This window comes from Crotalus tigris, unplaced genomic scaffold (assembly GCF_016545835.1).
Source record: "Crotalus tigris isolate CLP2741 ecotype Arizona unplaced genomic scaffold, ASM1654583v1 scf7180000019068.10715455, whole genome shotgun sequence".
Classification (NCBI taxonomy): domain Eukaryota; kingdom Metazoa; phylum Chordata; class Lepidosauria; order Squamata; family Viperidae; genus Crotalus; species Crotalus tigris.
In genome coordinates this window covers 959,465-971,540 of record NW_024097358.1, presented here as the reverse complement: position 1 = coordinate 971,540, position 12,076 = coordinate 959,465, and the positions used below count along the sequence as shown (strand labels likewise).

Below are 12,076 nucleotides of genomic sequence, written 5' to 3'. Positions count from 1 at the left end.
TTTGTGGCAAGTTTTTTTCAGAAGTGGTTTACCATTGCCTCCTTCTTAGGGCTGAGAGAAAATGACAGGCTCAATATCATCCAGTTGGTTTTGTGTCTACGGCCAGATTGTAATCTCCAGGTTTCTAGCCTTCACCAGTACATCAAACTGGCTCTTTTGTTTTGTAAAACAGACAAAGTTTGCTTTAAGTGCAAGGTTATGGATGACTATTCTGAAGTTCACCTGACTGCATTCAGTTAGGCTTTATTGCAGGCAAGTGGGCACAGGGCCGGCAGTTTGATTTAAGACTGAGAGTTGCATACCATTTGATCCCTCTTGGTATCTATGCGTTTGATTCACAAAGTACAGTACTTTGCAGGATCCAATCTGGGTGAGCTTTCAGACTCATGCTAGAGCCCAGACTCATGCTAGAGCTTCTCTCTACTGGAACATGTGAGAAGTTCCATGAGGATGGGCTTCCGCATGAGTCCAAAAGCTTGGAAGATTAAACCTCTGGTCCAGGTGACCGTCCCAGATTGGATCCTGCAACATTATCCTGGGACATGTATATTTGCCTTCATTCAACCAAGTATTTTGTGTATGGTTTTCACAGTTACCCATAAGACTCTTGTCTTAGCCATGTCCAATTTGGACCTTCCAAAAATGGAGAAGGGTGAAGATCCTTAGCGTGGGCCAGGAACATGCAAGTCCTAATGCTAGAATCATAGAGTTGGGGAAGGGCATTAATCCACTTTCAGCCAAGGTAGTTTACTAGATGACTTTCAAGCAGTCACCATCTCTCTGCCCAATCTACTTCACAGGGGTAGTTGTGAGGAAGAAAGGTGCACTACAATGAGAAGGTCTTTGACTTTCAGTTTCACTCTGGGGTGGCCACCACCTTGGGCAAGGCCAATAGGGTTATTCTTATGAGCAGCAAAAGCAAATAATGCCTGGCCCCCAAATTACGTAGTGAGTTGGTGGCAGAGATGAGATTGGCACTGTTGTCATGTGGGTCAATTAATGATTGTTTTCTGTCTCATTCTACATTCCTTTCCAGAAATCCTGGTTTTATGACCTTTGGGAAGTGTGGCTCAACTATCCAAACCATGTGAGTGTCTTACGGGTGCTGGTGCTTCTTGTTCTTTGGAAGTACCACTGTTGGCTTTGTGTGAAGAAATAGTCCTACCTTCATATTTGATGGCACATGAATAGCTGTTTCACCATTCTGGTTCCAGTAACACAGGATTCCCTTAGGGGAAGATGGTAAATGAAGCATTCTCATGTGGTCATGAGAAGCTATCATGATGAAACAAATAACAATCAGCAGACCACAAACAGTGTCCTGGCTTCAATATGCATCATTGGGAATGTTATTATTGCTACTATTATTAGTATACACTGTATTAGACATATTAAGTTATGTTTGCTTTCTTGAGTGGTAGATATATAAAAAGGGAGGATGAAAAGCTAATATAGGTAGTACTCAGTTTACAATGACAGACCTACCAGGTCCATCTTGGCTACAGGTAGAACTCAAAGGATAAATCTTCTTAGAGACATGGTAGTGCAGTGGTTAGAATGCAGTACTGCAGGCTAACTCACTCCTCACTCCAGGAGTTTGATTCTGAGCGGCTCAAGATTGACTCAGCCTTCCATCCTTCTGAGGTTGGTAAAATGAGGACCCGGACCGTTGGGGGCAAGATGCTGGCTCTGAAAATCAATTAGAGAGGGCTGTAAAGCACTGTGAAGCAGTATATAAGTCTAAGTGCTACTGCTGTTGCTAACTGGAACTTGTATAGTCCTAGTCAACTAAAAGTCAGAATTAAATTGGTGTTAGTTAAGAGTTAATGGAATTTGAGAAGGGCTGGATTTGAACCGCTTGTGGGAACGTAGTGACTCCAGACTAATTCCTCTCTTGACTCCCCAGGCTCTGGTCTTCTTCTATTATTTATTGCTCCAATACTGGTTCCATTAGAAAGAATAGAATAGAATAGAATAGAATAGAATAGAATTTCTTTATTAGCCAAGTATGATTGGACACAAGGAATTTGTCTCCAGTGCATAAACTCTCAGTGTACATAAAAACAACAAGTGATAAATCATGATCATAATCATAACAAGTAATTGCCTTTTTCTCTTTTCACCTCTTTGCAGCCTATGCTCCCCTCCCAGTATTGGTACTACATGCTCCAGATGAGCTTTTATTGGTCATTGCTCTTTACTCTGGGAACTGACACTAAAAGGAAGGTAAGGAGGATCGACAACTTCATCTGCTTAGGAATGGGATGAAAGCCATTCTCAGATCCTGGTTTCCAGCATGCTAGATAACTGTCAGGAGGACAAATATATAGCATATTGAATCTTTTGTAAGATTCAATATGCTATCTAAATTTGATAGCCATTCTTGCTCTGACATTCAGGGTGGCCCAGATTATTTGTAGCACTGAAGTTGGGTGGCACTAAAAAAAAAAAAGCCACAATGAGCTAAGTCTTATTCAGACTTACTCAATTATCTTCAAAACCACCTTAGGTCTTTTTTCTTGTTATTCTCTCACGCCTGTAAAGTTGGCTTGCCTCCAAATTAAACTATGCCCCATTGCCCATTACAGCTGTTTCCTTGCAGAATATCTTTAGTACTTCTACTCATGTCTTACTCATCCAAGTGAGGTGCACTGTTGCCCACCGTTATTTTTCAACCAGATTCAGAAAGAACAGGCCATCAGTCTCCACCTTCCAAAATCTTCTTGGCTTTAAGAAGTTAATTTATCTATTTCTTTTCCTCAGGATTTCATGGCCCATGTGGTGCATCATTTTGCCACCCTTGGCTTGATGTTCTGTTCCTTTAGTGCCAATTACCTTCGTCTTGGAACATTGGCGATGATTGTCCATGATTCTGCAGATATCTGGCTGGAGGTAAATCCCCGCACCGGTCTGTGCTTGTGCTCAGTTACACAAGTCACGGAATTTCGTTAATATTGTTTTTAATTCATTGTGATATCTGAAGAAGCTCTACAGAACCCTCAGCCTGAATGATGAGCTGCCCCATCAAGGCCTAACATTAAATATTGGTTCATTTGGTCCAGAAAAAACATACCTGGTGGTCTTCCATCCTAGAAGAAACTAAGCCTTAACCCAGCTCGATCCCCCACCATCCCCCAAGAACAGGCAAGGCTGTCTCTCAATGTTGTTACCAACCTTGGAACCAGTTCTACAAATCTTCAAGACTCTATCCCAGGGGTGGGCAACCTTGGCTCTTTTATGACTCGTGGACTTCAGCTGGCTCAGGAATTCCGGGAGTTGAAGTCCACGAGTCATAAAAGAGCCCAGGTTGCCTACCCCTGCTCTATCCTAAACTATTTTTGTCAGAGGGAAGCAGTGTTACATCTTGCAGGCCTTATAACTTATAACTGAGATATAAATATTGTACCTTTTGTCTGGGACAGCTACCAACTAGTAATGTTTTTGGACCAAATGTCCAACATAACATTGGGTAGACTTTCCCCTCCCCCCTAAAGGTCTCTCTTCCTAAAGTTATGAAGATGTAAAAACAATGGATTCCTCTTTGATTAGGGTTGAAGGGGAGTGTATACAGCTAGTCCTTGAATCCACGACCACAGCTGAACCCAACATTCCTGTTGCTAAGTGAGACATCTGTTAAGTGAGCTTTGCTCCTTTTATGACTTTTCTAGCCACAGTTATTAAGTGAATCACTGCAGCTGGTAAGTGACTAACCCAGTTGTGAAGTGAATCTGGCTTCCCCATTGACTTTGCTTGTCAGACGATCGCAAAAGGGGATCATGTGACCCCGGGACCATCGTAAATACAAGTCAGTTGCCAAGCATCTGAATTTTGATCACGTGACCCTGAGGAATGCTGCAAAGGTCGTAACTGGGAAAAATGGTCATAACTCCCATTTTTCAGTGCTGGTGTAATTCTGAACGGTCACTAATTGAAAGTCGAGGAGGACTACCTGTATATACCTTGGTGTGTGTGTGTGTGTGTGTGTGTGTGTGTAGTGCATAATATATTTATTTCCATATATTTTAAGTCCATATATTTATTTCAATATTTTACATTTATTGAAGCCATTGTTGCAGAGTAAAAATAATTAAAAAAAAATTAAACAAAAGAAACAGAAAAGAAAACCCGTAAGTATCGAAATAAGAAATGAAGCGGAAAACGGAGAAAAAGAAACAGCTACAGCTGTTACAAAGGCATTTATATTTTACCCTGAGAAGGAAATTTCACTTCCAGAAGTCACTAAGTATTTTTTTTTCTCCAACCGGTTACAGCTGATCGTTTTTCAGGTGATCCCAAGGTGGTAACTTCTCCAAATTGTTCAATTTCAGGCCGCCAAGTTGTTCAACTACGCTCGCTGGGATAATACCTGCAGTGCTCTGTTTGTCATTTTCGCCATTGTGTTCTTTATCACACGGCTCATTCTCTTTCCATGTTGGTAAGTTGTGTTCTGGACCGTTTGGCTTGGAGAAATCTGATCTCTGGATGCTACACCTGTTCTTAGCAAGCAGCCAAGAAACAAATGACCTCTGGATATTTTTTTAGGCTGGATGCCAGACATGATTCATGTTTGCCAAACATATTCATAACCTACATGAATATGTATGCTTAAATTTAGGGTAGGAGAAATAACAGCTAAAAATCCAAATGGTTTTTTTTTCCCCTCTTGTTTCCCTAACAGGATTTTACGGGCCTCGATATATTATCCTGTGTTTTATACCCAGACGCTTGTCCTAGCATATTTTGTATACAATGGGCAGCTATTGATCCTGCAAGGTCTTCACCTCTATTGGGCCTACTTAGTTTTCAAGATTCTGAAGAAATTCATTTTTGTGAAGGTAAGGATGGGCCGTACACTATATATTTGAATGCATCGCTTTCTTACTAGCCTTCCTGCAAGTAGCTGTTTCAGCAGAAGTAAAAGTAAAGGTCCTTCGATTAGCCAAATGTTATACGCACAGAAGTGAAAAAAGTAAGTTACTGCTCTTTCAAAACTGGAAATCACAAATGCAAACAAAAACTGGGCAATCAAGCTGAGCTGGTGAACTCAGAATATATTGGATTTCAAAAATCCCTGCATTCCCAGGCTACAGAAGGAGACAATAGAGATCCCAAAGGTGCTTTTTCAAAAGGCAACTGGTCTTTGTTTTTCCTCGGAGACGTTCCGTTCCTCATCCAGCTTCTTGGATGAGAAGCGAAATGCCTTCAAAGAAAAACAAAGTCCTTTTGAAAAAGCACCTTTGGGACAACCATGATCTGGATGACAGAGAATCTCCACAGAGAAGTCAGAGACGGACACCATGTTGGGAAGCATGATGCAGCCTATATTAAGCCACATAGATTCAGAATTGGGCTGCTACCTCTATGCTAGGATTGAGAAAAGTATGTTAAAGAATTGACTTTTCTTTTATAAGTGCATAACTCCTTATATTTAGTTTAAATAACAGTTTTACAAGCAATGGTTTTATGACTTCGAATGAAGAACATAGCTACAAACCACAACTATGGTGTCAAATCCTCAAGGCCAAACATTTTAAGTTTGAATTCAAGAAGTGAGCAATTCAAGAAGATCACCTTTCCCTGGGCCAACCCAGCATTTTGCATCTTGGGTGTTGTTTATTCTACAACCAGTTACCCTTTCCAGGTGCTCAGGATTCCTATACCAGCTTGGGCTAAAATAGGCAATGATAAGGTAAGCAGTGTGTGGTCTATGCATGCTCTATCAGAGGTGTTCAATCTTGGATGTTCGAGGTGAGGACAGCTGTGTCCTTGGGGAAAATCAACTGGAATCTCTGGATCAACCGAAATCACCTGCTAATGAATAGTTTCTAAATGTACTGTCCAGTCATCTCCTCTGGAAATACAATGCATTCTCTAAACGGGTTATTGATTGATTGTCTTGATTCTGAAAATCACTTTTCTTCACAATCAAGTTTTCTCTCTATTGCTTCCAGTAGATGGAAGACCAACCTTTTAATCATCCTAAAAAAACACATTAGCCTAATATAACTGGTAGACTTTCAACATCAATCTTGACTTGATTTGATGGGAGAATGGGTTTTCCACACTGGGCTGGCTTTTTCTCCCTCTTCTGATTTGGCTGTCATTGATATTCAGAGATCCATTCCCTTTACAACACTGATCACTTTCTTTGGATTGCATTCTCATTAAATTCAAGGTGGAGTGGGCAATGTTGACAGACCATATCTCAGGTGCTTCAACAGGAGCATGTTTAGTAGATGGTAAAGCAAAAGGCTACTTTTTAAAATAGATTCTATCGCTTAAATTTCTGTGAAGCACACAGGTAAAGAAAACAAGTGGTCACCATGGCAAGGCATGTGCCAAGGGTTGATGAATTGATGACATTGTCAGGTGTCAATGCCATTTTGTTTACATGGACCATTCACAACGTTACCTCTTATTTTAACTTTCCTGTATTTCAACTTTGCTAATTATGGATGTACTTTGCTACTCACTTTTTCCAAACAAAACATCTGTTAATGTACTAGATCTCCTGAGGCGTTCCAGTTTCAGACTCAAGAATGGGTCTTTCCAATCTACTTCCACCTAGCCAGAATAATGTTTCCACCAACTGCAAGCCAATTGCTTCCAGCAGACACATGAGTAATGTCCCCTCAAAAACCACAGTTCTTTCTCTGCTGTTTGCTCCCAACCTCAGAACATACAAATTAATAGAGGTGATGGGTCTCTGTGAAATTTTCTGATTTTTTTTTCTTAGACACCATGTATATTCTTGTTATCTCCATATCGCGTGACAGTTACATTTTATAAGGGAATTGAAGATATGAAGTCAAACTATTTGAAACCCTCTTTGGAGAGCCTTGTTCTATTACACACACAGCGAAAAAGCTTTGTAACCTCTAATTTGAATCTGCAAAATCAAATGGAGAAAACGTTCTTGAATATAAGGAAAAGACATGTCAGGATCCAGTATTTTTTTCTCTATGGTGGGGGAATCTTGAGTGCCTCTAAATAGCAATAGCACTTTGACTTATATGCCAGTTCATAGTTCTTTACGGCACTTTCTGAGAGGTTTACAGGGTCAGTCTCTTGCCCCCAACAATCTGGGTCCACATTTTACCAATCTTAGAAGGATGAAAGGCTGAGTCAACCTGGAGCTGGTCAGGATCGAACTCTGGGTTGTAGGCAGAATTTGCCTGCAATACTGCATTCTAACCACTGCGCCACCAGAACTCCTAAAGAAATAGCATATAAGAGAGAGATGGGCTGATGTGTCTCCACCTTGGCTATTTTTCTTCATGAACAAATGATCTTTGTTTGAAGGGTGCATAATCACTCACCAATAACTGGGGAAAGTATAGATCTTACTTTTTATGTTACAATTTGATCCGCATTTTGGGGAGACTAGAACAGTTCATAACATGCTTGCTGTCACTATCTCAACACCATTTTGTATATTATTTAATATCTAGCGTCCTCTTTCCTCCCCAGTATTTTGGCTCAAACCCCATCGATTCAGTTTCCAAACCAGGTCTCGAAACAGTGTCGACCTGAGTACAGATGCTCTGGGAACATGTTTTTGAGAATCTCCGTGACATTCTTAATTTCCTCCTACATCTGGGTGGCTTTTTAAAAAAAAAAATTGGGGAAGATGGTGTCACTTCCTCTTAGCCAGCCAAGGATTTAAACAAGTGGAATGTTTCTATAAGTGTCTAGAATTCCATTCCCCGCCCCCAACACACCTTTTTTTCCTTAGGCAAAAAAGGTTTTGGGCAACTTCTGTCTTTAGAGTGAGTCTCCTGCATAGCTAGTTGGCGAAGGCTGGAATTAGCATAGCAACTAGACTGAGAGTATTAAATGTTAACTTTGAAGTTCGCTTTTAATTAACATTCAAGTTCAGTTCAGATTTAAATGTTTGGTAGGGAGAGAACTCTTACAGGAGAGAGCAAACCTGGGCCTTTTACGGTCTTTTGACTGCCCATGCCCTGCCTGCCTGAGGTCAATCGGAAATTAGAAATCAAATGTAAATACCTCAAATGTACACCGCGCACACAATGCAATTGCATTGCTCTTATTTTGTAGGCGACTGCTTATTTTCAATTTACATTTGGGTGCACCTATCCCTTTTCACAGCCCAGTTGGTTCGGCCATCCATAGGAGTCCCAGTTTCTCATATGAGCCCTTGGGGAAGTTAATTGCCCACCCAAGGAAAGAGCATCAAAGGCAAAACAAAAGGCTTTCCTATGTATCCCAAAGGTGCTTTTTCCTCAATGGCTGTCACATGGTACTAATACCACATTGCTAATCACTGCACGAAGCGTTTATTAATGGTCAGCTGAATGTTATCCTCAAGATTTACATGCAGCCATCCTTTTATATGTTGAAATGAACAAATGTTGACTTTTAGGAGATTTACATACATGGAATTATTAACAGGATAACAAAATAACAGAGTCGGAAGGGATCCTGGAGGTCTTCTAGTCCAACCCCTCCTGGTCAGGCCATTTCAGACAAATGGCTGACCAGTCTCTTCTTAAAAACCTCCAGTGTTGGAGCACCCACAACTTCTGGAAGCAAGTCGTTCCACTTGTTCATTGTTCTCACTGTCAGGAAATTTCTCCTTAGTTCTAGGTTGCTTCTCTCCTTGATTTGTTTCCATCCATTGCTTCTTGTCCTGCCTTCAGGAGTTTTGGAGAATAGCTTGACCCCCTCTTCTTTGTGGCAGCCCCTCAAATATTGAAACACTGCTACCTATGTCACCCCCAGTCCTTCTCTTCATTCTATTATTCTATTTTTCTTTTAGCCAAACAATACATATTCATTTGATGCAGAACTGGTTGGGCTATTTAATATGCTTAACGCCATCTGGCAAAATTTCACATATGTTTCAAGAGAGCAATTATTCAGATACCTTTCCTTTTGATACTCCAAAAGCAAAAGTCAGCATTAAGTTCAATATAAAAAGCACTCACAGACTATTCAAAGAGCCATCCCCTCAATGACACATCATCAAGAGCTTGATCAACGAGGCAATCTTAAAACTTGCTGACCCAACCTTGGAACATAAGCCAGGTTTCCATCAAAATATTTCCTCTCTCTGTAGGAGGCACATATATTATTTTTTGATTCGTGGAGGGTTTTTTTCCCCTCTCTCTGTAAAATGCTAACGACGGTCGTCATGGAGCCCCAGAAGAACTTGTTGCCTTATGTTCAGGGCAAAGGTAAATTCTACCCAGGAAGTCCTAGGGGTGATTTGGCCAACATGATACCTCATCAATTGTTTCTGTGCGGAAAGATGCTTTTCCTTTCCTTTATCTGATCGTGTGCCAAGTTTATCTTTCAATATTTACATTATAGATTGTTTGTTTGGATACACTTCTGCATATAGCTTCGGAAAAGACCAAAGAGAAAACTCCAGGAAGTCTGTGCTGTGTGGCCAAAGCTGATGGAGTTTATGTTTTCATTTTCTGTTCTAGCTTTGCTCCGTTTTCATCAAACCAAAGAGTACTGAGGTGGAAATGGGCAATCCCAAACTTGCATGCTTTCTGAAGAGTTTGATGCCTACCTACAGTACCAATAAAGGAGAATATTACTGGCTCAGGGTTGAAATGCAGGGGTCCTTGGTGCAGGGGTCCTGGGTGCTCTCTGAGTTCCTAGAAGCAAGAAGCTGAGAACACCAGCCTGAAGATGACGAATGGGACTTTGTCGAAACATCGCCAAGATACTTCCAATTTTACGCGGGAGAAAACCTGAATAAGCAAAGACCTACATACAAACAGCCGCGAAAACCTCAGAAAACAAATATATATATAGGATTGCTTTAGGGCCGGTTCTATGCTTAGGCAACATTAAACAGTCCCCTAGAGCAGACATGTCAAACACAAGGCCCAGGGGCCGGATGCAGCCCACAAAGTGGTTTCATGTGGCCCGTGAAGCCATCCTGGAAACAGTGAGGGAATGGCCCCCTCTGCCTTGGCCCTGGCCCAGGCCAGCCGGGAGCCAATGTACAATTTTGTGGTGGCCATCTATGCTGAAACTCATTCAGTTTTAGCTCCATAAGCCCACCCCCCCCCCGCATGGCCTGAGAGGAACAGTGAGGCTCCTCCCGTGGACCATGCCTTGGCACTTGCCCTGGTCCCACCCCCTTCTGCCAGAGACCCTCAGATCTATCCTACTCCTGCCCAGGCCCCCACAGGTGCCCTTGACGCAAACGATGTAGAGCTGGCCACACCCACCTAGTAGGCCACACCCACCCTGGCCATACCCACCCGCCCCCTGAGGGCAACCGCAATGCTGATGCGGCCCTCAATGAAATTGAGTTTGACACCCCTGCCCTAGAGCATCAAATTTTAGGGAGTGCCACAATGGAAAAGATGTCCATAATGATTATAAAATCTTAACATCTTTTCTCATTGCTTTGGAACTGTTTTGTACTCTTTTCAAAAACACTTACCCACAAGTTGGTTGAATGGTATTGAAACTTACCCCAACGTCACATATGGTCCTGATCCTTTGTGCCTGATGATCAAAAACTGCTGGTTTACACTTCTTCTGAATGTCACATTTTCTCTCTCTTTGTTTGATGTAACACCAAGCAATTCTTAACGCTCTTGATATTCTCTCTTCCTAGAATGTTAAAGATGAACGGAGTGATGAAGAAGAAGAAGAAGACTCTCTCAGCGATACGGAAGGGGAATGTATGAAGAAGGGAATGAAGAATGGATTAAATGATCCTCTCCTAAATAATAATAATATTAATTAATGTCCAGCCAATACCATCTTGTGTCGTTAACTGCTGTGTCGTAAACCCAACTCACCAAACAGACTTTTTACATCCACATCTAAAGTCCATGATTGGTTTTATTGCAGATCAGTAGACTTAGCAGAGAACTCACTTTTGAAAAAAAAAGCCTCCTTTGGTAATATGCAGTCTGGAGGATATGCAATGAAATTTATTATTTTAAAAAAAACAACAACTCCAAACTGTTAAGAATGGGAATGAATTTAGAATGTAACCCTTTAAGACAGAGATCTTCATGTATTTAAACTTTGATAGGACTTCAAACAGTTTGGACAAGTTTTTAATAATGTTTTAATATGATTTGAGAAGTGTGGCTTCCTACTGGTTTGATCGAAGAGCGGAATGGCTTTATATAAGGAAAATCCATGCAGCGGGAATCTGCTTCAGTGAAAGGTTAACCATATTTGATCCGTAGGCTGTTGATTGATGGGCTCCAAGTAAAGACAGGAAAGCTTTGTCAATCCTGCTCTTTCTCAGTTCATCTCTATCAGTGAAGCCCCAAATGTAATTGTCAGATGTAATTGCAGAGCCCAGAAATGAATTCTGGTTTTAGGACTCTTTCAATTCAAATTTCAGCTTGCAACTCAAGTTGAAAGAAATGTCACTGATTCCTGAGTGCACTTTGCAGTCAATCTTGAATTCTTGCAACTGCTGTGGATTTGACAACATTTTTGGAAGTTGATGTCATAAGCCAGCAGGAGTCACTGAGACCAAGTTGGGTGACCATATAAATTTTCTTAAATAAAAAAAAAAATATTCCCATGACTGAGAGTGACTGACTGTCCCCCAAATCACGTGGCTGGTCTCCCAGTACTTTTAATCACTACACCAAAGTGGTGTTCCAAATATGTTGGACTATTTATATGGAAAATTAGCAAAGGTAGACAGGAATATCTAGATTAGGATTAAAACGATCTGCTTGAACTGTATTAATGTCAACCCTGTTTTCTTGTTTGAATTCTTCAACTCTGGATTCCTTTTTATTTATACTTACTCTTTCATTGTATAGTCTTGATTTTCATTCTTTGTGCATTCTGGATTATTTTATTTAGAGATAAAGTGTGAATCTAGGCCTCAGTCTGGAATTAAGTAAATAAGAGCAGCTATCAGGACAATGAAGAAATGAAAAAGAAGAAACAAGCAACAAGATTGTGAGTTATGGTATCAGTTGCACTGGGTGAAAAGGATGCTTGGCTGAAAAATGCTGTATGCAGGAAACACAAATGCCACTATTTTAAGCATTCTGTTTAGAAAAAGAAATTCTTTCTCAGGTCATTAAATTTAAGATTTAAGTAA

At 40.9% G+C, this 12,076-nt stretch overlaps 1 protein-coding gene across 3 annotated transcripts in view; it reads left to right on the top strand.

Moving 5' to 3' along the window:
• Window positions 1-12,076, top strand: part of CERS3 (ceramide synthase 3) — a 36,730-nt gene extending 24,654 nt beyond the window's left edge. For 2 of the 3 annotated variants that reach the window (XM_039359282.1, XM_039359283.1), the window contains exons 6-12: window positions 1,037-1,087; window positions 2,134-2,226; window positions 2,764-2,892; window positions 4,329-4,435; window positions 4,679-4,835; window positions 5,642-5,689; window positions 10,610-12,076. In XM_039359282.1, coding sequence (XP_039215216.1) covers window positions 1,037-1,087; window positions 2,134-2,226; window positions 2,764-2,892; window positions 4,329-4,435; window positions 4,679-4,835; window positions 5,642-5,689; window positions 10,610-10,741 — 717 coding nt within the window. In that variant the 3' untranslated portion in view covers window positions 10,742-12,076. The remainder of the gene's footprint in view (window positions 1-1,036; window positions 1,088-2,133; window positions 2,227-2,763; window positions 2,893-4,328; window positions 4,436-4,678; window positions 4,836-5,641; window positions 5,690-10,609) is intronic. The other variant, XM_039359284.1, reaches the window with a different exon arrangement.